The sequence below is a fragment of the Staurois parvus genome, unplaced genomic scaffold (genome assembly GCF_062004578.1).
Source record: "Staurois parvus isolate SC_StPar_1 unplaced genomic scaffold, SC_StPar_1.0 ptg000475l, whole genome shotgun sequence".
NCBI lineage: Eukaryota > Metazoa > Chordata > Amphibia > Anura > Ranidae > Staurois > Staurois parvus.
Genome location: NW_028318271.1, coordinates 6,617,989 through 6,642,022, shown reverse-complemented (window position 1 = coordinate 6,642,022; position 24,034 = coordinate 6,617,989). Strand labels below are relative to the sequence as shown.

The 24,034-nt window shown below is 43.2% G+C and overlaps 1 protein-coding gene across 2 annotated transcripts in view; it reads right to left on the bottom strand.

Annotated features, from left to right (window-relative positions):
• The window catches only part of PDZD2 (PDZ domain containing 2), a 354,572-nt gene that overhangs the window by 150,019 nt on the left and 180,519 nt on the right, over positions 1-24,034 (bottom strand). For both annotated transcript variants that reach the window (XM_089689464.1, XM_089689465.1), the window contains exons 3-5: positions 11,000-11,142; positions 7,928-8,060; positions 2,784-2,948 (exon numbers count right to left, since the gene is read on the bottom strand). In XM_089689464.1, the coding sequence (XP_089545590.1) occupies positions 2,784-2,948; positions 7,928-8,060; positions 11,000-11,142 (441 nt within the window). The remainder of the gene's footprint in view (positions 1-2,783; positions 2,949-7,927; positions 8,061-10,999; positions 11,143-24,034) is intronic.

Genomic DNA, 24,034 nt, shown 5'->3' with positions numbered 1-24,034 from the left:
TAGCCAGAAATGCTGTACAAATCAGTTACAGGCCAACAGACACCACAAATGTTTGCATGTAACCACACAGTGAGCGGTCACATGTGATTAGGGACAGATGAGCGGCCCTGGATGCAGACAGTCAATTCTTGGCATTGTATTTCCCTAATCGGCCGTGTGAATGAGGCCTTAGGGTTTGCAAACACTTTAAGGCGCATATTGGGATCATTAAAATGATTGGGTCTTTTCTATAATTCTATAATCTCATAATCATAATTTTTATAGAGGGAATATCAAAGTAAATCAATGTACTGTTAAGAGAAGCTGAGGTAATTTAATGGAACAGATTCCGCACAAGAGCCAGACAGATAAAGGTTGCCTAAACTGGCTAAACGCTAATGTGGTTAGAAACAAGATGTCATAAAAGAGTAATCAAACGTGAAAAAATCCCATTCCGACAAACCGAGAACATTACTGCTGTAACATGTCTCTATTTGAGCTAGTGGTAATGGCCCATTGTTACAGCTAGAGGGGATTTTTACAGGAATGTCAAGTTTTGGCAGTCACCGCATTCACACTGTGCTGTGACCTGAAACAGCAGACTAGAAGATATATTTCAGATCGAGGATAGCAGTGGAACGCCATTAGTCATAAGACAAACAAGGGATTAATGTACTTTTGGGGGTAAGGTATTTTATAAATGGTTTATTATAGAAATAAAACTCAAAGTAGCAAACCCAACAAGGTTGATATTAAAGAGTTCCTGTTTTGGATTTTGAGGGACTCCAACCTGGTTTGGGTTTAAAGTGACTGCAGCTGGTGGAACCACAGCAGGTCACTACAGGGCCAGGCCTGCAGGTGGAACTACAGCGGATCACTACAGGGCCAGGCCCAGCAGGTGGAACTACAGCGGGTCACTACAGGGCCAGGCCCAGCAGGTGGAACCACACCGCACATTAGGGACCACAAGCCTATGACCATCCTGTAAGTGTGATGGTTCCTGAAGAGTTTTTTTGGCTTGTGTGCAAGAGATCAAAGATCAGGGTTCCTTCCCACAGGATTGGCAAATTTTAAACATTTTCTTTTTGCAGGGGGAATTAAAAAATGTTTTTGACACACACGGGGCCTGGACCTGTAGTAAACTGCTATGGTTCCACCCGCTGGATCTGGTCCTGTAGTGACCCACTGTGGTTCCACCTGCTGGGCCTGGTCCTGTAGTGACCCACTGTGGTTCCACCCACTGGGCCTGGTCCTGTAGTGACCCACTGTAGTTCCACCTGCTGGGCCTGGTCCTGTAATGACCCACTGTGGTTCCAACTGCTCGGCCTGGTAGTGACAAAGCAGGTAGCAGATGGAATGAACAGGACATAGCAAGAACTTGACATTCCCAGATCCTGAAGATTCTTTAAGGCATCATAGCTCTCAAGAAAGAGAAGTTAGGGTTCACACCCACACTGCTGTCAAATATTATTATTCTTCTTTTGGTGGGTGTTCTTTGATGATAAAAAAGTCACTTTTTGAAAGAACCATAAAGAGATTTATAATAGCTGAGTGGAAAGGGGAAGGGTTATTCCAAAAGCTGCTACCCAGGACACTATACCCCCCTCCTTCAACAGTGTATACTAGTTTAAAGGAAACCTTTTGTAGTCACTAGTCAAAGTAAGTTAATGCTAAACTTCAGTGAAAAAGTTAAATACCCTGTAGAAATACATAAATCTGAGCTGCCTTAGCTGCCAAAAGTTTTGTAATTCTGTTTAGGCACCCTTGCCAGGCAGCAAAGCCAGATCCTTGACTTTTCTGAAGACCACACTGAGCAATAAAGCCTGACCTAGTACTGATCTAGCCTATAACTGGACAATAAAGGAGCATCAGCACCCAGATGGGGTGATCACTCTACTCCCTCCCCTCTTGTCAGGAAGCTTCCAGCATAAGATAAATAGCACTGTATAATGCAGAAGAGCCTGGTTCACAGTTATGATTCTTATTTAAAGGCACTGTCATAGAAAAAAGCAAAACTGCTGCAGGTATCAAGTGTAAGCACATACGTCCCTTGGCAGCCTCTAAACTCTTACGTCATGTCCAAATGCTAGGCTACTCTGGTAGCCAAATCTACAGCATTGCTTTATAGTTTTGATGGTTCAGTTCAAAGGTACAAACAGTCCTGCCGTTAAAAAATAGAAGGTTATGTTTAGACTAAAAAGCATTTTTGGTGCATTGCCTACTCTATGTATGGAAAGACACTTTTCAACATAGCAGTGTTACATTACTCCGATGCAGGGCAGACTGACAACTCATGGGGCCCCCGGGCAATAGGGGATCATGGGGCCCCTGTGTCCTTGCCCAAACTCAAAAAAGCCTATGAAAAAGGTACCAGGCATCTCATGGGGCCCCCTACTGACCCCGGGGCCCTTGGGCAGTGCCCGAGTTTCCAAATGGTCAGTCCGCCCCTGCTCCTGTGGTAACAAGCTCTCGGCATAACCAATTCACAGTCATACTGTATCACTGCATCATTTCAACTAAATAAGAAATTCCAAAATGAGGAGCGTTTCTGAAAGACAATGCCAGAAATAAATTACACCTTAGTTTTCAAACTGGTAATCGGAACAGGATTTTCTCAGCTGCTAAGCTGACAAGTGTAATTGCCATAATAATGCTTAAAATGTTACTGAGTACAGTAAAATATGACTTCATGTATTATTTCCTCTGTCCCGTCCATTCCCACAAGACAGGAAGGTCTAAAACAATTTACTGAACAATGTTTATATTGTGGAAGTGGAATTATGAGAAGCTATAGAGACACTTACAGCCAGTGGCTCTGTTTGACTGGTTCCACATCCTCCTTTTCCATCTTTCCCATCAGGTTCCACATTCTCCTTATTGTCTGTGTGATTGTCCTGGTCAGAGCATGCACTCACAAGGTCTGGCAAGCTCGTGGATGGGTATTTGCAGAAATCTACCTCCGTTCCATCCTTAAAATAAAATCACAGATGTTACAGATATCTTTTTTTACAAATTTCCCTCTAAAATTTTAAAATTTTACAAACCAGCATTTTTAGGCAAGTAAATTGAATCAGTGCACTATAATCAAACAAGTACTGCATACTGTATTTACTTAAAATAAAAAAAAAACCCGTTGCAAAGAGTAATTAGTAAAACTATTTTACTTGTAAAAGAAGACATTAAATACTCACCTTTCCTGATACCCATGCTGCAAGAGACTACTCCATTTATGAGTTTTCATCCCTCAAAGTTCACAAATTTCGACCCACTGTTGACAAACTTTGATCCCCAAACTCTGCTGCAAATCTATCACTTCCATGAGTTACAATCTCCTGGGTTACCCAGAGCTATTACCGAAGCCTTCCTCTGACCTCACATCACTACTGTGTCTGAGGAACCAGTGAGAACTGTGGGTACCCAGGAGATCAACCCTTCCGGAAACATTGATTTCCCAATGTACTTCAGGGGGAACGAGAACAAGTCAACGTAAAAAAAAGTGGAATTTCAACCAAAACCTAACTAATGCTAAACCTTCTCCCAGTCCCATTCTAAGCCTAATTTATCTAACCCTGTAAAAAAAAAAGATTACTTACCTTTTCTGAAGCTGCTCCAGTCTCCATCGGCGGCTTCTGTGTATAGAGAGAAAGCCGACAATAGCTGAGAAATGAGGAGGAGATGACATCACATCGGCTACCTCTGCTCTACACAAAAGCCGCTGCTGATAGCTCAGCCTGGGACCGGACCGGAGTGGCTTCAGAACAGCTAGGTTTAGTGATCTTCTCTTTACAGGGTTAGATAAATTTGGCATAAAATGGGGGTGGGAGTAGGTTTAACGTTAGGTAGGTTTTGGGTGGAATTCCACTTTAAGTGAATCTGTAGGCCCCCAATCCAACAGAATAGGCTCCTTAAAATATGTTTACATCTCCATATATCTTCAGAGTGCCTTGGTATCTCGAAAAGCCAGATCCTCTATATTAAGTTAAAAAAAAAAATAAAATCCCTGGAGTGGTAGGTTTTTTACCCTCTGATTCATTCTAATAGCCACCAAATTCGAGGAGGCCTCAATGGCCAATAGAGAGGGCACAGGGGCTGGAGGAGGCAGGCCAAAGAGGAATCGTGGAAGCTGTGGTGAATATTTGTATTTGATTTCCAGGTTTGGAACACAGTGGCTAAATGGTTAGCATTTCCACCTGGCAGTACTAGGGTCGTTGGTTCGAATCCCAACCACGGCACCACCTGCCTGGAGTTTGCATGTTCTCCCTGTCCCTGTTTCCTCTGGGTACTCCGGTTTCCTGCCACACTCCAAAGACATGCTGGTAGGTTAATTGGCTCTTTTCTAAATTGGCCCTAGTATGTGTATGTATGAATGTGAGTTAGGGACTTTAGATTGTACACCCCTTGAAGGTTAGGGACTGATGTAAATGTACAATATATATGTGTAAAGTGCTGCATACATTGACAGCGCTATAGAAGTACCTGAAATAAACTAATATTCTAAGCAAGTGCCTAGAGGTTGCTCAATGGTACTGGCACCACTTTAGAAGGTAAAATAACTCATGGCTTTCATTTAAATCACTTCTGTCTCACACAGCAAAGGGGAACTTGATAGGGAGTAACATGATCAACCCAAAAAAATAAAAAACTATATATGCACAGCAAAGGGAGAAGTCCTTCCAACCCACACAACAATGGGTGTGATAGAGATAAATTAATTCACTGGTTTATCCTATAATTGTACTCGTGAGAGTGAGACCTGACCTTACTGTGTCAGTTAGCTGACACTTCCAAACTGCTTCAGTTGTTATACAGAAAATTATAGAACTATTAACTTATTACCACACCTTATAGTTAAGTCTGTCAAATAACGATTGGCAAGAATGCTGTCCCCATCCAACACAATCAACCTACTTCCTAATTGCTTTAAATGCGATAAAGAGGAAACAAGCTATTAAAAGGAGTTGTAAAAACACCACAAATTATTTATATCATAAATACATGATTCTGTAAACACCAAACTGAGAGACAATTCTAAAGGACTGAAGAACATGGTCCAGCTTGCTCCAATAGGTTTAAAAAAAAAAAAGTGCACAGAACGTAAGCCAGAATAAGAATGGAAAGAGTGGTCACCAGAGTAGATGGAAAGGGTGGTGTGCCTATCGGGGACACAGATAACAATGTAACCTGGCAGAGGTTCTGCCGCATCTTAACTCCATCCAAAACAAAGATTTGGTTTTAGATAAACAGGTGAAACTCGAAAAATTAGAATATCGTGCCAAAATTCATTTATTTCAGCAATGCAACTTAAAAGGTGAAATGAGTCTATCTCATATATTAGTTTCACCTTTTAAGTTGCATTACTGAAATAAATGAACTTTTGCACGATATTCTAATTTTTCGAGTTTCACCAGTATACTACATGGCCAAAATTTTGTGCATACTCGATCATCACACTCACACGCGTTGGACACCCCTATTTCAAAATCATGGTCATTAATATGGAGTTGCCCACCTTTGAGAGTATAACAGCCTCCACACTTCTGGGAAGGGTTTCACAAGATTTTGAAGTATGTCTGCAGGAATATGTCACCATTCAGACAGGATTTGTGAGGTCAGGGGCTAGTTTTGAACTAGAAGACCGGTCCTAAAAATGGCGTTCCACTTCATCCCAAAGGTGTTTGGTAGGGTTGAAGGTCACAACTCTGTGCAGGCCACTTGAGTTCCTCCATACCAAACTCATCCAACCATGCCATGATGGAGCTGGACTTGTACACAGGAGCACGTGCTGAAACATAAATAGGCCTTCCCCAAGGTGACATAAGGTGACAAGCACACAATTATCCAAAATGTCTTTGTACATAGGAGGTCAGCAACGTGTAGATCGGGGCCAGGTGAATGGTAGGATTCTGGGCTGTAGTTGGAGCTGTAGTCAGGAGCAAGAGCTGCATAAATCAATGCCTCCTCTGTAGTGCTGCCTCCTGTCCCATGCCGAGTGATACCAACTGCACTCCACCTCTTATCCCAGCTAGCCCACTCCAGAGTGGTGCCAGCAGCAGGAAAGAAGAGATTTTCAGGTCAGTGTGAAGCAATACACTGGGCATAATAGTATAAGGCTGCTTTCACACTGATGCTCTGCGGTTTACCCACACTGTGGGTGCAGTGCACCTTTCCTGCACTTAGCCATAAACATCTACTATATCCTGTGGGTTTGGTACACATTCTGAAAGTGCACCATCTGCGGGATATAATAGAAGTCTATGGCAAAGCACAGGTAATCCAAGGTGCAAGTAAACCACAGCACATGTGAAAGCCGCCTTATAGAGGGCTGAGAACAGTAAGGGTTAATTTACATTTTCAGTTTGGAGGGTGGTAAAACAGCATAGTTAAGGCATGTTTTTACCCCCCCCGTTGCACTTCCTTTAGCTGCTGTGGCCAGGGGTTTACACATGACACAGCAGGAATTGTATGCCCTGTCAAGCATGACCCATTCAAGTGAATGAGGCCTCCCTGCAAGTGCCCTGCAACCTTGTACAGTACAGCAAACAAGGGGTTAAAGCAGGCAGCATTGTGTTGCTTTTTCAACACTTGCTTTAACCCCTGGGACCCTGCAGAAACATACAGTTTTGGGGCACTTGCAGAGTGGCCCCATTTACTTGAATGAGTTGCGATTGGCAGACGGTAGCACCCACCAAAAACTACAGGCGGTTTAATTCCTCCTGCATCATGTGTACACCTTTGGCTGCTTCCTCAGCAGCTAAAGGGGGTAGAGGTTGGGGGTGGTAAAACCACAACTCAACCACAGGGTTTTACAACCCCACAAATTTATGTGAGAACGAGCACTAATGTTGCCACTGCCGATTGCAATTAATGGCTCATTCACAAGTGAAGCAGGCACTGCTGCTCCTCTGAAAAGAGATCCAAGTGTGTTTGACAAGTGGTGAGGAGGTGATATTTTGTCTCCTCTCCAGCTCATTTAAACCCATGATTACCATGCAATGTACGTGATTGCGACAAGGTAGTACAGAAATTAGAGGTTTAAAGTGAGGCAGCACAGTGGTTAATTGTTTAGCACTTCCACCTGGCAGAACTAGGATCATCGGTTAAAATCCCAACCACTGCACTATCTGCCTGGAGTTTGCTTGTTCTCCCTGTAGTTGCATGGGTTTCCTGGGTACTCCAGTTTCCTCCCACATGTCAAAGACACGCTGGTAGGTTAGACTCCTATCTAAATTGGCCCTAGTATGTGTATGAGTGAGAGTTAGGGACCTTAAATTGGAAGCTCTTTGAGGGTTAGGGACAGGCGCTATATAAGTACCTGTAATAAATAATAAATCAGGTGTGAGGAGACAACAATGTGCTCAGGGATCTTTGACTTCTTCCATGTTCTTCAGGTAGATCTCCACCTCTTTAGGTTGCCTACCTCTGTTGTACATCATAGCATTGATTATACTCTTCACTGGGATGACCTGAACCCAGTAAATTAAAGGGATGTTCACACATATAGTGTAGGTGTTATGGTCACTAGTGTTCACAAATCTTTGGCAGTATATTGCATAAAAATAATTTCCTGTGGCCATCACAAAATACAGTTGGCTTCATGTGAACTGTATAACAGTTTAGCATTGAAATGGTTGTTGTCATTTGATGGGACAACTGCAGTATGATGTACCACCTAGCATCCCCAGTATAAAAGACAGCCCTGAATGACGGTTTTCTGAAGAGTTTCAAAGTTGATGGTGACTTGTCAAGGTATGGTCAAATTTAGGGTGAAGCTTAAAATGGCATTGGCTTCAAATGACTGCCTCCTACTTGGACAGGTTGTGTGACAATACCATGTCTACTGTCTTACAAAGTCCCCACTGGCTTGTCTTGGGGGAAAGTAGTGGACAGGTTATGAAAGCTCATGTTAAATGATTAGGACATATAATCGATGTTAACATTTTGTACTTACCCTGCTGGCCACCACCAACTGTACCAGTCCACTTGCAGCCCGCAGTATGCCAACAGCTTCTTGATGAGAAAGGCCCACCAGTGACTGACTATTGATCATAAGAAGCTCATCGCCAGCTTTTAGCCTACCATCCCTGAAAATGCAATAAAAATCTTTAGAAATAACAGTTAAAGCATTTCTAAATCCAAAAATATACAGTTGTGTTCAAAATAATAGCAGTCAGACATCACTTACCTGATCAATCACTGTTTTTGGTAGAAATTATATTTCTACATGGCAAATAATTTACTAGCAGGTGTAGTAGAGTAATAGAAATCCAACAGACCCAACAGTCATGACATGCATGCTGCTGATTCTGTGTCATTGAATCACTAATTGAAAGGGGCGTGTTCAAAATAATAGCAGTGTGGAGTTCTATTAGTGAGGTCATTCATTCTTTGAAAAACAGGTGGCAATTATTGCCCTTATTTAAGGAAGGAAGGCAGCAAATGTTGTACATGCTGGTTACAGTGCATTTCTCTCTGAAATTCTGAGGAAAATGGGTCGTTCCAGACATTGTTCAGAAGAACAGCGTACCTTGATTAAAAAGTTGATTGGAGAGGGGAAAACATATAAAGAAGTGCAGAAAATGATAGGCTGCTCAGCTAAAATGATCGCAAATGCTTTAAAATGGCAACCAAAATCTGAAAGACGTGAAAGAAAGCAAAAAACTAGCATTCGAATGGATAGAAGAATAGCCAAAATGGCAAGGACTCAGCCAACAATCAGCTCCAGGAAGATCAAAGAAGGTGTAAAGTTACCTGTGAGTACTGTTACAATTAGAAGACGCCTATGTGAAGCCAAGCTATCTGCAAGAAGCCCCCGCAAAGTCCCACTGTGAGCACATTGACTGGCCTAAAGAGAAGCGGCGCAACATTTTGTGGACTGATGAAAGTAAGATTGTTCTTTTTGGGTCTAGTGGCCGGAGACAGTTTGTCAGACGACCCCCAAACACTGAATTCAAGCCACAGTACACTGTGAAGACAGTGAAGCATGGTGGTGCAAGCATCATGATATGGGGATGTTTCTCATACTACGGTGTTGGGCCTATTTATCGCATACCAGGGATCATGGATCAGTTTGAATACATCAGAATACTTGAAGAGGTCATGCTGCCTTATGCTGAAGAGGAAATGCCCTTCAAATGGGGGTTCCAAAAAGACGACGACCCCAAACGCACCAGTAAACGTGCAACATCTTGGTTCCAGACCAACAAGATTGACGTTATGGAGTGGCCAGCCCAATCCCCGGATCTTAATCCAATAGAAAACTTGTGGGGTGACATCAAAAACGCAGTTTCTGAGGCAAAACCAAGAAATAGAGAAGAACTGTGGAATGTAGTCCGATCATCCTGGGCTGGAATACCTGATCACAGGGGCCAGAAGTTGGGTGACTCCATGCAACACAGATGTACAGCAGTTCTCAGAAACGGTGCGACTACAACCAAATATTCATTAAGTGATTCAAAGGAAAGCAAAATCTTCAAACATTTTTCAGTTTATATAGTGAATGTTTGAGTTTGTAAAGAAGAATACAAACACTGCTATTTTTTTGAACAGTCTAATATTCACTTTTCTTCATTTTTTTTAGAGGAACAACACAAATTTGATATATTTTTCTTCATGTTTTGATTTGAAATAGAATGTGTAGTGTTCCCAATGCATTTGTGTGTATGGAAATAAAAGCTATTAGAAGGATTTTGAGCTTTATTCACTTTTTTCAACACACTGCTATTATTTTGAACACAACTGTATATAACATATACAATTGCTACACAAACCACATTGTGATTTAAAAGTGGTTCTAAAGGCTCAAGGTTTTTTACCTACATGTATTCTATGCAGGAAGGTAAAAAAAAAAACTTCTGTGTGTATCAGCCCCCCAACACTTACCCAAGTCCCCTCTCGATCCATCAATATCCACGAGAGCCTCAGTTCTCCAAGAACTCTGACTCCTTGGATAAGGCAGAAGCGGGAGCCATTGGCTCCCGTTGCTGTCAATCACAGCCTGTGAGCCAATCACGACAGGAAGGGGGTAGGGTCGAGCCGCAGCTCTGTGTGTGATTGGATAACGCAGAGCCATGGCTCGGTAGCGTGACTGCTCGGGTGCCCCCATAGCAAGCTGCTTGCTGTGGGGGCAATTGGCAGGAGGGAGGAACCAGGAGCCACGGCGAGGGACCCGGAGAAGGAGGAACAGAGCTGCTCTGAACAAAAGCATTACACAGAGCAGGTAAATATGACATGTTTGTTATCTTCAAGAAAGAAAAATAAGACTTTAGTATTACTTTAACTGCTTCTGCGCCGCCCTATAGCAGAAATAATGCTACAGGGTGGCACGGGTGCACAAAGTCACGTATATATACACGTGATTTTGCAGTTCTGGGTATGGGGTGCGTGGCAATCACGGCCTCAGCTGTCAATCACCAGGTCCCGGACGGTGATTTCCGAGTATCTCCAACGGGGGAGAGACCTGTGTATAAACAACACGGTCAGCTCCTGCACACTGCTTTGTATGGCTCTGCACAGCAGAGCCATACAAAGCAGTGTGCTTACAGTGAAACGCAGCACACAGCCTCATAGTAAAACAACACGCAGTTAACCGTTTGATCGCCCCAGATGTTAACCCCTTCCTGCCCAGTGTCATTTGATCAGTGCAAATAAAAATCACTGACACTGTACTGTGTATTGGTGTCACTGGGGATGTCAGCGACACCAAGTCAGTTCCCCCCCAGTGTCAGAATGCCCGCTGCAGTCCCGCTATAAGTCGCTGATCGCCGCCATTACTAGTAAAAAAAAAATTCTAGTATATATACCGCCATTTGTAAATGCTATGACTTTCACGTAAACCAGTTAATTTACACATATTGGGATTTTTTTTAGCAAAAGACATGTCGCAGAATACATTTTGGCCTAAACATATGAGGAAATTAGATTTTTTAAATTTTTTTCACTGGATATGTTTAATAGCAGAAAGTCAAAAATATTTTCTCAAGAAAAGTTACTGTTTAAATAGAAAAGTGGAATATTTAAATACCTGTCTGCGGAGCCTCCTTCTTCCACGTGGGCAACAACAATCCCATGAGGAGACCTTTTGGATCCTCGGCCACCAGTAATCTGAATCCCGAGCCCATCGGCTCCCTTCAACATATGCATCTTCCAGATACAGCATCCTTCCCGCTGAAAGAAACATCGTCATTGTTATTCTTTGTTTTATAATTCGTGCTTTTATTACCATCACCTGAGAGGAACATGGAGGTTGCTAGTTGCCTGGCTCTCTGTCATCAAAATTTCCTTGAACTAGAAACGAGTATGTGGCAAGCAAAGTCAGACCTCTTGAACTGCATACTTGTTCCAGGCCACGAACCTATACCTCTGTCAGGTTTTTATTACCATCAATTGCCTTTAGTAAAAGAACCCTCTCCAGTGAGAATACAATGGGACAAAAACATGTATTTAAAAAGTTGGGAAGGCTCAAAATGCCTGACATTTTTTTAATGCTGTCTGTACCTTCCTGTCTCAGTGACACCTACACCCCCTACTTCTTGAACAGGTGTCACAGGCACAGGACGTGAAGGGAACTCTCCCCAAATGCTTCAAATAGAATAAGGAAAGATTAAAGCCCCTGACAGTTTTTTTTCAATGTCCCATTGAGAAAATTTCCCTTTAGTTTCTGTCCCAGACACATAGAAGGAAACAAGTGTAAATCACTTCGGCCCCTTTCACATGTACATCCCGATTGGAACCTCTGTTCATCTCTATGGAGTGGGCGGGTGTAGACATGTCCGTTTACACTCACTGACATCCAATCCGATCCGCCAAAAAGACAGATAGGGATCCGTTCCCCTTCCGTTCCGACGGATTGGATAGGATAGCAGTCGAATGGAAACAGACAAGCCATCCGTATCCATCCAACCACCCATAGAGGACAGCAGGCTGTGTCCGTCTGCTCTGCAGTAGCAGAGTGGACACGGACCTGGCATCCATTTACTCAGCGGGGATTAGCGGACAGATCCCCCACTGAGCAAGCAGATCCACTGATGGGTTCATCCTGTGCGAAAGGGGCCTTAAATGTCAATACACACTTTGATAGTTGTCACCAGAAGAGTCGTCCCCATTGGCATCTTTCCCCTCACCATCTATTCCAGTAACAATGGTCATCAGGAGAAAAGGAAACTCCAATGGAGACACCTGTTTAAAGATTTCTATTCACTTTCTGTCTTGCCCCTTGGATAGGAAGTGACGAGAAATCTCACCAATGGGGAAATGGTATCTAACCTTTCCTAATGGTATTCAAAAACGTAAAAAAAAAAAAAAAAAAAAAACACAACTCGAGACACTTCAAAACAATCAAACTTTATTTCTATTACAACCAAATGTGCTTGTCTGATTACAAGTAGGAGTCGTGCCTTCAATAAAAATGTTTTGGGTCAAATACAGTTTTGGCTGCTAAAACTGGTCTCACAATTTTTACAAGCAACTGTCAAGCAGTGAGAGCTCCTAAGGCCTCATGTACACTGCAGCTCCTAAACCTGAGTTTAGGAGCTTTTGGCGTTTTTTTTGCTAAAGCCCCTGGACTCAACTCAATGCAAGCCTATGGGTCCATGTACACATAGGCTTTTACCAGAGTTTAGGAGCAGCAGAGTTTAGGGGCAGTTAAATGTTCCTCTTCTGAACGCAGAATAATCGCAAAAAATGCTAAACACGGGAAAAGCGTGAGTAAACGTAACTAAACAGTAGCCGCGTTTAGAGCTTGGGCGTTTATCCATGTCAATGCAAAATACTCTGGCCAATCAAATGAATAAACATCCAAACGTGGTACTGCGTTTACATGCATTTTTGCTGCGTTTAGTGTTTTTCTGTTGCTAGGAGAGTTTACCGACTAGGTGAGTTCATGTGTACATGAGGCCTAAAACCTGAATTTGTGCCCTGCTGATTCATTTACAGATTACCAACAGTGATTTGATAGATTGAAGAGACAAGGAAAAGCCCACAAAGGCCTGGTGTACAGTGCTGCTCCTAAATGTGACATTACGAGCTTTCAGCATTTTTTTTTTTGCCAAGGCCCCATGAACTCAACTCAATAAAAGCCTATGTGTCCATGTACAGATAGGCTTTTATCAGAGTTTAGGAGCAGCAGGGTTCAGGAGCCATTTAACGTCCTTCTCTTGAATGCTGAAATATCACATTCAGGAGAGGAACGTTTTTGTAGAAAAAAAAGCAAAACGCAGCAAAAAAAAAAGTGTAAATGCGCCTAAGCACTAGCAGCTTTTAGAGTCTGGGCGTTTGTACATTTCAATGGCAAGTGCTCTGGCCAATGAAATTAATGAATGTGGTTAAACGACTTTTTGCGGCGTTTAGCGTTTTTCAGCAGCCAGGAGAGCTTGGAGTCCAAGGGAGCTTCAGTGTACATGTAGCCCAAAGGCGACTGCTCAGTTTTCAAGTGGATTTAAAGTAAAACTATTATGGAAATCTTTTTCCTTTTATTTTGGATAGAGTGAGGGAGAATTATAACCCTTCAGATTTTTTGTTTGCCATCTGTATCCCATTGCAGAGATTTCCCTTCACTTCCTGTCCCATAGCCAAACAGGAAATGAGACGAAATCCCTCCAAATGAAGATAATTCCTTGGGGACCCCCAGGTCACCAGAACTAGTGTCCCCACTGGAAAATTTATCCTCTTACTTTTTTGGGGATAACCCAAAATTTGGGATTTTCATTTACTTTCACTTTGATAATGGTAAACAGGACAAATAGAAATGATGAATCTCCCTAACAGGGGCACAGAAAGCCGTAAAAACAGAAAGGTTCTAATCCCTCTCCACTCTCTACAAAATTTATAGAAAAACAACAAATTACTGGAACCGATCCCCTGTACGGCTCTCTCTGCTGCAGCTGAAAACCAGCAGGAGGGAGAAGCATCCAGCTTTCACATGCTGCAGACAGCCATACAGGGGATCAGTTCCAGGAATTGCCCCCCCATCGTGCCGATCAACCTCCCTGCCCACATCAGATTCGCCCAGCTGCCTGGGCCCCGTACAGGTGGACTGGGGGTACCCCCTTATCCATGGCCATGCTGATTTGGTTGGAGCCACACCGATTTCTAAAGTAGTACATGCACTACTTTTGTTGCGATTTGCATTGAAATCTGTGTCCCATGTCTTGCAAATCACACCTCAAATTGGCACGTCCTTCGACTTTGAAATCGTGCGACTTCACTGTAAGCCGAATGATTTCAAAGTCGGGATCGGTGTGACCGGGGTGTAATACAGTTTTCAGTTAACAACTAAGATAAGGTCTTAGTCACGTCACCACACAGTAAATATTTTTTTCTGACAAATGTGACATTTATAGAAATCAGGCTGATGATCATTCTTGGCTTAGGCTGCGTCCCTTACTGATGAGCTGTCATTGTGTAAACGTCGTACCACACACGAGCGTACAGTAAAGCCAGCCGCTGAATGGATGATTGACTCGCCCAGCCCTTCAGGAATTTTGAGTATGGGGACTGTGATGCCCTCATAACACACAGCCCTTTCTGTGATCGCATTCCAGGAAAATTCTAAAGCACTTCAAACAAAGGAAAGTATCAATCTGCCGAGTCCATTAACAAGACTATGGAGGAATTCCATGCATTTGTAATTAAAGCCTGGAAGTGAGTGAAGGCTGCAGAACCCAAATTTTATATTCTTTTGTTACATCCTACAAGGCTGGGAGAGCCTCACCAGCTCAAAGGAGGACTCCAGTCTCAGCAAAACACATTTCCAAAGCAAAGGATCCCAAATCCTATAAAAAGTTAGATAGAGAAAGCCCAGAGATGGGCAATGAAAATGGTGAAAGGTCTGAGGGATAAAACACATAAAGAAAGAATGCAGGAACTTAATATGTAAAGAAGAATGAAAAGGGGGGAGACATGACTTCAATAAAGGTCTGGGGGGGGGCTCTAGCCTTTTCACCACCATATGCCCACCGAAGAGCAACCTGAACCTGGTTTGCTCCTCAGAAACCTAAGATAGTATGAACAAGCCCTAAGGCTGGGTTCATAAAGCCGTGACTTGGGATCCGACTTGTGAGACCCCAAGTCGCATGGTATGCGAAATCCCATGTTAGTCAATGAGAGCCGTCTTAAAGAGCACTACTGAAGTCGCTCCGACTTTAGAAAAGGTTCCTGTACTACTTCAAGGCAACTTCTATCAGACATGTGCCCATAGACTTTAAAACAGTAGTAAACTGCATAAAAAAAAAAACCCTGCAAGGTAAAGGCATAATGTGCTAGTATGCATTGTATACTAGTACATTATGAAGGACTTTCCTTGAAAGGAAGCCCTCCAGCGGAGCGCTGTCACGGTTCACTGGGCCTTCCATCTTCACCCAGTCTTCCTTCCGGGTTTGTGATCTCTCATGGCTGACTGGCCCAGCCACAAACACGCCATTCCCACACATGCTCGCGGGGATCCCAGGCCATGGCACAGTGCTCTGAAGGAATGGCACGTGTATGCCGTTCCTTCAGAGCACATGGGCCGAATATCAAAAAGGGCTAATATCTCCTAAACGGTGCATGTTTAGGAGATATTAATTTTACCGATAGGTGAGCTTCATTATAAATTTACCTGTAGGTAAAATTATTCAGGAAGTTTACTACCACTGTAATAAAAGTCGCCTTCAAGTCGGATGCTCATCTATATTGATGTGATTTGGATCAGACATTACAGGAAGATTACCCAGGCATTCCCTGAGTGTCACTTCAAAGTCGCATTAAAGCCACATCAAGTCACATCAAACTAGTATTCGAGTCGCCAGGGAGTCCCCTGACAAAGTCACATGACTTTCAGGTCACAGTAGTGTGAACCGAGTCTAAGGGTGTGAATAAAGTTCAGGAGGGCATCATTTTCAATAAAAAGATAAGACCTAGAACTGCGGACCGTGGACCAGATGTGGCCCTTTATTTGTCTTTATATAGTCCTTGGGGCACTGTTCCTCCCATTGATATGAGGTACTATTCCTCCCACTGACACTAACTAGGCACTATTCCTCTGATTTACACCAATGGTGGGGCACTATTAGTCAAACAACACCAATAATAAGGCACTATTCCTTCAACCAATACCAATGGTGGGGTACTATTCCTCCCACCATTACCAATGATGGAGTACTATTCCTCCCACTAATACCAATGATAGGACACTATTCCTCTCGCTGATACCAATGATGGGACACTATTCCTCTCGCTGATACCAATGATGGGGCACTATTCTTCCCACTAATACCAATGATGGGGCACTATTCCTCTCGCTGATACCAATGATGGGGCATTATTAGTCAAACCAACACCAATAATGAGGCACTATTCCTCCCACCAATACCAATGGTTGGGTACTGTATCTCCCATCAATACCAATGGTGGGACACTGATCCTCCCACTAATACCAATGGTGGAGTACTATTCCTCCCACTAATTCCAATGATGGGACACTATTCCTCCCACTAATAACAATAATGGGGCACTATTCCTCCCACTAATACCAATAATGTGGCACTATTCCTTCCACTAATACCAATGATGGGGCACTATTCTTCCCACTAATACCAATGATGGGGCACTATTCCTCTCGCTGATACCAATGATGGGGCACTATTCCTCTCGCTGATACCAATGATGGGGCACTATTCCTCTCGCTGATACCAATGATGGGGCACTATTCCTCTCGCTGATACCAATGATGGGGCATTATTAGTCAAACCAACACCAATAATGAGGCACTATTCCTCCCACCAATACCAATGGTGGGGTACTATTGCTCCCATCAATACCAATGGTGGGACACTGATCCTCCCATCAATACCAATGGTGGGACACTGATCCTCCCACTAATACCAATGGTGGAGTACTATTCCTCCAACTAATTCCAATGATGGGGCACTATTCCTCCCACTAAGAACAATAATGGGGCACTATTCCTCCCACTAATTCCAATGATGGGGCACTATTCCTCCCACTAATTCCAATGATGGGGCACTATTCCTCCCACTAATTCCAATGATGGGGCACTATTCCTCCCACTAATACCAATATTGTGGCACTATTCCTTCCACTAATACCAATGGTGGAGTACTATTCCTCCCACTAATACCAATGGTGGGACACTATTCCTCCCATTAATACCAATGGTGAGGTACTATTCCTCCCACTGACACCAATGATGGGAAACTATAAAAAAAATCTATTAGTGTATGATCAGTTTAAGACTAGCCATACAGGGATGTTGGCTGAACAAAGGAAATCTATGAGAGTCTCTTCTGCCATCTATTGTATTCAAGCAGCTGCAACACCCACGGCTGTCTGAATACCCAAAAAATTACTGCATCTGATTGGCTGAAGTCATTGTTTACCTAATAATTTACCACCCGGCTCCTTTGATTTTACAAACTTTTTCAAAGACAGTTGGTACCGAAAGGGCCATCAAAGGTTCAAATTTCAGCCGATTCAGTGACCTTTATGCCAGGTTATGTGAATCTAAACACGTCTGTGATAAGCATAGTTCTATGTGAAAAATAAAAGGAAAATAAAACAAAAAAAAGTACTGTTTTCCACCATCAGTCTTCCATGTCCAGGACCCTCCTGCACAGTATAGGAGCACCTTCTCTAAAATTTGGGACACTCAACCTTCCCAGAATCTCCCCAGAATGTGATGACATCCTTGGCTAGGTGCACTGTAAATTTTGTATATTTTTCGCTTTACGCCTAATGTCTGATTTTTGTCATATTTAATGATTTTTAAAAATGGAGAGTGGGATTCTAAAGGGTAAGCAGCAGGGCCGGGTGGAGGGGTGAGCAGAAGAGATGGTCACCTCAGGCTCTTCAGAAGTAGAGGGGCACAAGAAAGGCAGGACCTGCAAAGGCAAAAAGACCAAAGGACCATGTCCTGGAGCGATTAGGTGGATCAGGTATGAAATGCTGTAACCCAGAGGTGCCTGCACATACATGAATCAACTTTCAGCGCCACCTTTTATGCCAACATATCGGTCTGCTCTGACTAAGCAAAGCATTGGCACTCCCCGCTATTGTCAGAGCTTGCCAACCACCCCATTCCTGCTAACCCTCATAGTGATGAACCCATGGGAATATATGGGAACGGTGAGTTCTGACTGCCCCTGGCCCATGCCTTTCATTCATTGGATTACAATCCTTTCCATCATGGAGGCTCAGCATCCCTGTGGCCATTACCTAGGGTGGTGTGCATGCAAATACAACTTGCCTAGGAACACCCACACGCCTCCTGATTAACATCCACCCATCAAGGCATTTTGATATTTGCATAACTCCTCCCTGCTGTGATGTTTTCAGAAAGCTATGTACAGCACCCTATTGGCCCCTCTCACCAGCTATGATCTACCTGCATTGCATAGAGAAGTACAGAGACTGAGCGAAGACATCACAGAATCTAAAATATGATATGTAATAAAAATGGAAGTGTTATTTAAAAGATCATCAGCATGTTGATGGGAAGGGAAGGAGGGAAGCATGGAAGGCAAAATATGGCAGACTAGCCCAGACCTGGATCACTGTATAAGACAACATGGCTCGGCTATACAGCATCTTTTCAACACACACTGTGGCTCCATGCTTGTTTTCACTGGCTATGCATAGACTTCGTCAGAGTGCCTCTTGGCTGCAGGCCTCCAAGTGTATACACATCAATAATACAGAGACGTTTCTGGGACATATAATTCAAGTGCTGATACTTGAAGCTAAATATTTAGGTATATCACTGTAATCCTGCTTGAGGGTCATTAATTATTCAATGCGCTGTTTAAAATTACAAAATTCTCCTTTTAAGTGTCTTTACCACCAAACTAAAAATCCCTATTTTTCTCTATGTAGATGTAATTATTTTTGGAGGCTATCTAAAATTAAAAATCCCACAGAACTCCCGGTAAAAAAAAATTCAATAATTATCTTCCCTTCCGTCTGCACAACTGAACGTCACACTATTGGCGAGAAATGACCGGTTGAAGACTTAGTTTGGGTTTGCACTTGTGCGGTGCGCTATATCACATGTGATTTGCACAGGAACTGCACCTCATTCCTGTGCAAATCACATGTGAATTCTGAGTGGTGCAATTTGAGGCATACACTTTGTATGGCTCAAATCGCATCGTATCTGCACCAAAAAGGTGCAGGACCCTTTTTTTGGTCCGCACTAGAATTGGATGTGTTCACGTGGTCTGATTCTGCACATCGCACCACGCTTTGCGGACCGATTTCGAGGTGTTAACATACACACCCGCAGCAGTTCGCATAAACATTGTGAACATTGCGATTGTGATGCAGTGCAGAATTCACACAGAAACTGCTGCAAATAACGCACCGCATCAGTGTGAACTCAGGCTTAAAGTGTTTCTAAAAGGCATTTTATGCATTAAAAGGTAAAAAAAAAAACTCTCCAAAACTCTTCCGAGTGGAGCACCGCTATCCACTGTCTCACAAGAGACTCAGAGTAGTTTGAGCCGTAGGTTCCTGCTGCTGTCAGTCAAATTTAGTGGAGAGAGAAAGGGGGCAGGGCCAAGTCATGCTGTGTGCGTCTATGGATACATCATAACGAATTGAGAGACAGCACAGTGCTGCATGGAGGGCGGGAGCTGCCAGGACCTCCTAGTTACCTTGCAAGGTTAAAGCAGAGTTCCACCCAAAAGGGGAAGTTCCACTTTAAGCCTTTGTCCCCCGCTCGCCATTAAGGATTGGCACCTTTGCGGTCGCCTAGGTGATCGGAAGCGGAAGTTGTCCTTCTCCCCTCCCTCCCTGTAGTCTTTTGGGACACGTGACAGGTCCCAGAAGACAACGGGGTCATTCAGGAAGCGCAGCGCTACTCGTGCATGCGCAGTGGGAACCCGGCTGTGAGGCCGCAAGCTGTCATAGCCGGGTGCCCACACTGAAGATGCCAGCGAATGGAATACAGGACGGCCGGTGAAACGGGCTGCGGCGGGGGCACCGCGGGATCGTGGGACAGGTGAGTGGCTGTTTTTGTAGCTGCTGACTTTTATTTTTTTAACAGAGTGAGTTGAACTCCACTTTAACTAAAGCAGGTCCTGTGCTCCCGCCCTACATCCAGCACTGTTTTGCCTCTCACTCTGCTCTGCTAATAAAAGGAGAGCAGGGGAGACTGTGGGGACAGATTGGCACAGCCCTGAATGTGATCTACTTGTCAGTTTCCTGCGATTGACAGGTAGATCGCGATCGATGGGTTGCAGGCTCTATAGTATATACTTGTCTCAATTAAGAGCACCAAGTGTCATTTCTGTCTGCTGCTTCATTCCTCTGCTATCACAGCATGATTCACTTCTGACAAGTTTTCCTGACACCAAGAGAAAAATGGTGACAGGGGAGGGACCTCCAGCTGATTGACAGCCTCAGCTCTGTTCCTGTGAGCTGTGTGGGGAGGGTCCCTTCCCTTCAATCAGCTCTCAGAGCTCTCCTCACTGAGCTCTGCATATAACTTCAGCTCTCCACCCCCTTTTTACTGACAGCTCAGAAAATCTTTATAAAATCAGAACTTTGAATGAATGTAGAGAATAGATGCTACAGGTACAACTTATGTCAGAGGATTTGTTTTATCTCCTGAGGCCGGTCACTTCATAGGTTATATGAATGCGTTTACAACGACTTTAATCAGCCACTATCCTGGAACATGCATGTAGGATGGAAGGTCAAACATTTCAGACTTTACAAGCTACATGTTTGTTGCAGGGTAACAATGTTAGGGTAAGAATGTCAACTACAGTAACTGTGCCAATAATCATGTTTTATCCCATTAAAAATGCTCCATCTACCGGCTGGTCCTGCCTGAAATTCAGTGAACCCTGTTTGAGCTGACAGCACAGTGCCTCGGCTTCACTGAAATCCAATTATTATCAGCCCTACTCAGTTCACTTCTATGGATTACAGAACACAATGTCCAACCTGACCCCCCACCACTACATTGTGAAGATGATGATATAGTACAAAAACACTTCCTGTCCTAGGGTGACAACGCTGCTCTTTTATTCATAAAGTATAGAGAGTGTTGTCACACTAGGACAGGAAGTTACTGGCAGGATGCTCCAGTGAAAATAAAAAGCCAGAAAAAAACTACTTCAGCCACCACCACATTTAAGGACTGGTGAGTTGAAATATTTTACATTTGTGTTCTTGGGTTTAAATGAGCTTTAAATCCATGCAAGTTCACCAGCAGATCTGCTTTTTTTTCAACACTTAAAGTTGTGTAGGGAGTTGTGCTTTAACTCCTTGCCAACCATGTACCATACAGTGGGGATCGAAAGTTTGGGCACCCCAGCTAAAAATTTGTATTAATGTGCATAAAGAAGCCAAGGAAAGATGGAAAAATCTCCAAAAGGCATCAAATTGCAGATTAGACATTCTTATAATATGTCAACAAAAGTTAGATTTTATTTCCATCATTTACACTTTCAAAATAATAGAAAAAAAAAAATGACGTCTGCAAAAGTTTGGGCACCCTGCAGAGTTAATATCTTGTACTGCCCCCTTTGGCAAGTATCACAGCTTGTAAACGCTTTTTGTAGCCAGCCAAGAGTCTTTCAATTCTTGTTTGAGGTATCTTTGCCCATTCTTCCTTACAAAAGTCTTCCAGTTCTTTGAGATTTCTGGGCTGTCTGTCACGCACTGCTCTTTTAAGGTCTATCCATAGATTTTCAATTATGTTGAGGTCAGGAGATTGTGAAGGCCATGGCAAAACCTTCAGTTTACACCTCTTGATGTAATCCCCCGTGGATTTCGAGGTGTGTTTAGGATCATTATCCATTTGTAGAAGCCATCCTCTCTTTAACTTCAGCTTTTTCACAGATGGCATCAAGTTACCATCCAAAATTTGCTGAAATTTTATTGAATCCATTTTTCCTTCTACTCGTGTTCCCTGTGCCACTGGCTGTAACACAACCCCAAAGCATGATTGATCCAACCACATGCTTAACAGTTGGACAGAGGTTCTTTTCATTAAATTCTGTGCCCCTTCTTCTCCAAACGTACCTTTGCTCATTCCGGCCAAAAAGTTCAATTTTAACCTCATCGGTCCACAGAACTTGTTTCCAAAATGCATCAGGCTTGTCTATATGTTCATTTGCAAAGTTCAAACGATGATTTTTGTGGTGAGGACGTAGAAGAGGTTTTCTTCTGATGACTCTTCCATGAAGACCATATTTGTAAAAGTATCTCTTTATAGTGGAATAGTGTACCACAACTCCAGTGTCTGCCAGATCTTTCTGGAGGGATCGTGCAGTCAAACGTGGGTTTTGAATTGTTTTTCTCACAATCCTGCGAGCTGTTCTGTCTGATATTTTTCTTGGTCTTCGAGATCTTGTTTTAACTTCCACTGTTCCTGATAACTGCCATTTCTTAATTACATTCCGAACAGAGGATATTGACATCTGAAAAGGCTTTGCTATCTTCTTATGGCCTTCTCCAGCTTTGTGAGCGTCAACTATTTTCAGTTTCAGTTTTCTAGACAACTGCTTAGAAGAACCCATGGTGCTGATTGTTGGGGCAAGGTCAGATGAGTCTGGGCATTTAAAACCTTTGAGATTGACATCACCTGGTCTGCCCAGACGATGATTGAGAACAATCCATGACACTGGCAGGTCTCAGCTTTGCAAAGGGGGCAGTGCATGCTATAAATTCTGCAGGGTGCCCAAACTTTTGCAGACGCCATTTTTTTGTTTTCTGTTATTTTGAAAGTGTAAATGATGGAAATAAAATCTAACTTTTGTTGACATATTATAAGAATGTCTAATCTGTAATTTGATGCCTTTTGGAGATTTTTCCATCTTTCCTTGGCTTCTTTATGCACATTAATACAAATTTTTAGCTGGGGTGCCCAAACTTTCGATCCCCACTGTATATGTGCAGCAGCAAGGACGACGGGCCTTAAGGCCTGGTTCACATCTATGCATTTTTTTAGTGCACTTTGCAGAAATGCACTAGTGTCTATTTAACATGGTTTCCTATGGATCTAGTTCACATCTGTGCATTTTGAGCCGGTGCGTTTTCTAGAAGGGGTCAGGGACTTTTTTTCCCGCAGCAGATTGTGTTTTGTGCGTAATAGACTTCAATGGACCGCCACCAAAAATGCAAGTGTTGCATTTTTGCATTGAATGCTAACCTTAACAATTACCACTAACCCTAATGATTGCTGCAAACCCTAACATTTACCCCTAACCCTAACATTTACCCCTAGCCTTTAACCCTCACCCTAACATTTACCCCTAGCCTTTAACCCTCACCCTCACATTTATTCCTAGCCTTTAACCCTCACCCTCACATTTATTCCTAGCCTTTAACCCTCACCCTAACATTTACCCCTAGCCTTTAACCCTCACCCTAACATTTACCCCTAGCCTTTAACCCTCACATTTATTCCTAGCCTTTATCCCTAACATTCATCCCTAACTCGAGCCCCTAACCCATACATGTGACTACGGACACAAAGGCTAGCCTAAAACTTACAAGCCTAACCCCTGGCCATTTTGGTTCGGGGATCTTCAGAGGTCTGGGGTCTGCGGGTGGGGATGCTAGAGGAGAAGATGTCCCTATATGCAGGGGATGCCCTGTTATATCTCAGCGACAAAGGCCCGTCCCTGTTGGCTGCGCTGCATATTTTTAGTACTTTCAAAACCTTTTTGGGGGTCAGAATCAATTGGTCCAAATCTTTCCTCTTTCCTATTGATGAGTGAGCAATTGCTTCTGCCAACCCTTCGCCACTGTGCTGGGTGGACAAATTTAAGAACTTGGGGGTTATTGTAACGAAGGACCGGCAGCGTTATTTCGATTGTAACCTTCTCCACTGCTGGCATTTCCTAAGTCGCGTTGTTCTTCTTAGGCTAACCTTTCTTTGAATCTCCTTGTTCACATTAATCTTATTAAAATAATGCTCCTATCTAAGTTTAACTTCATTTTATGGAACTGTCCTATTTGGGTCCGTTTCATTTTTCTGAGATCGATTCATGTGTGGGCTACTTCATATGGAACGGTACACTGCCCAGGTTGGCTAAATCCACACTTTGGC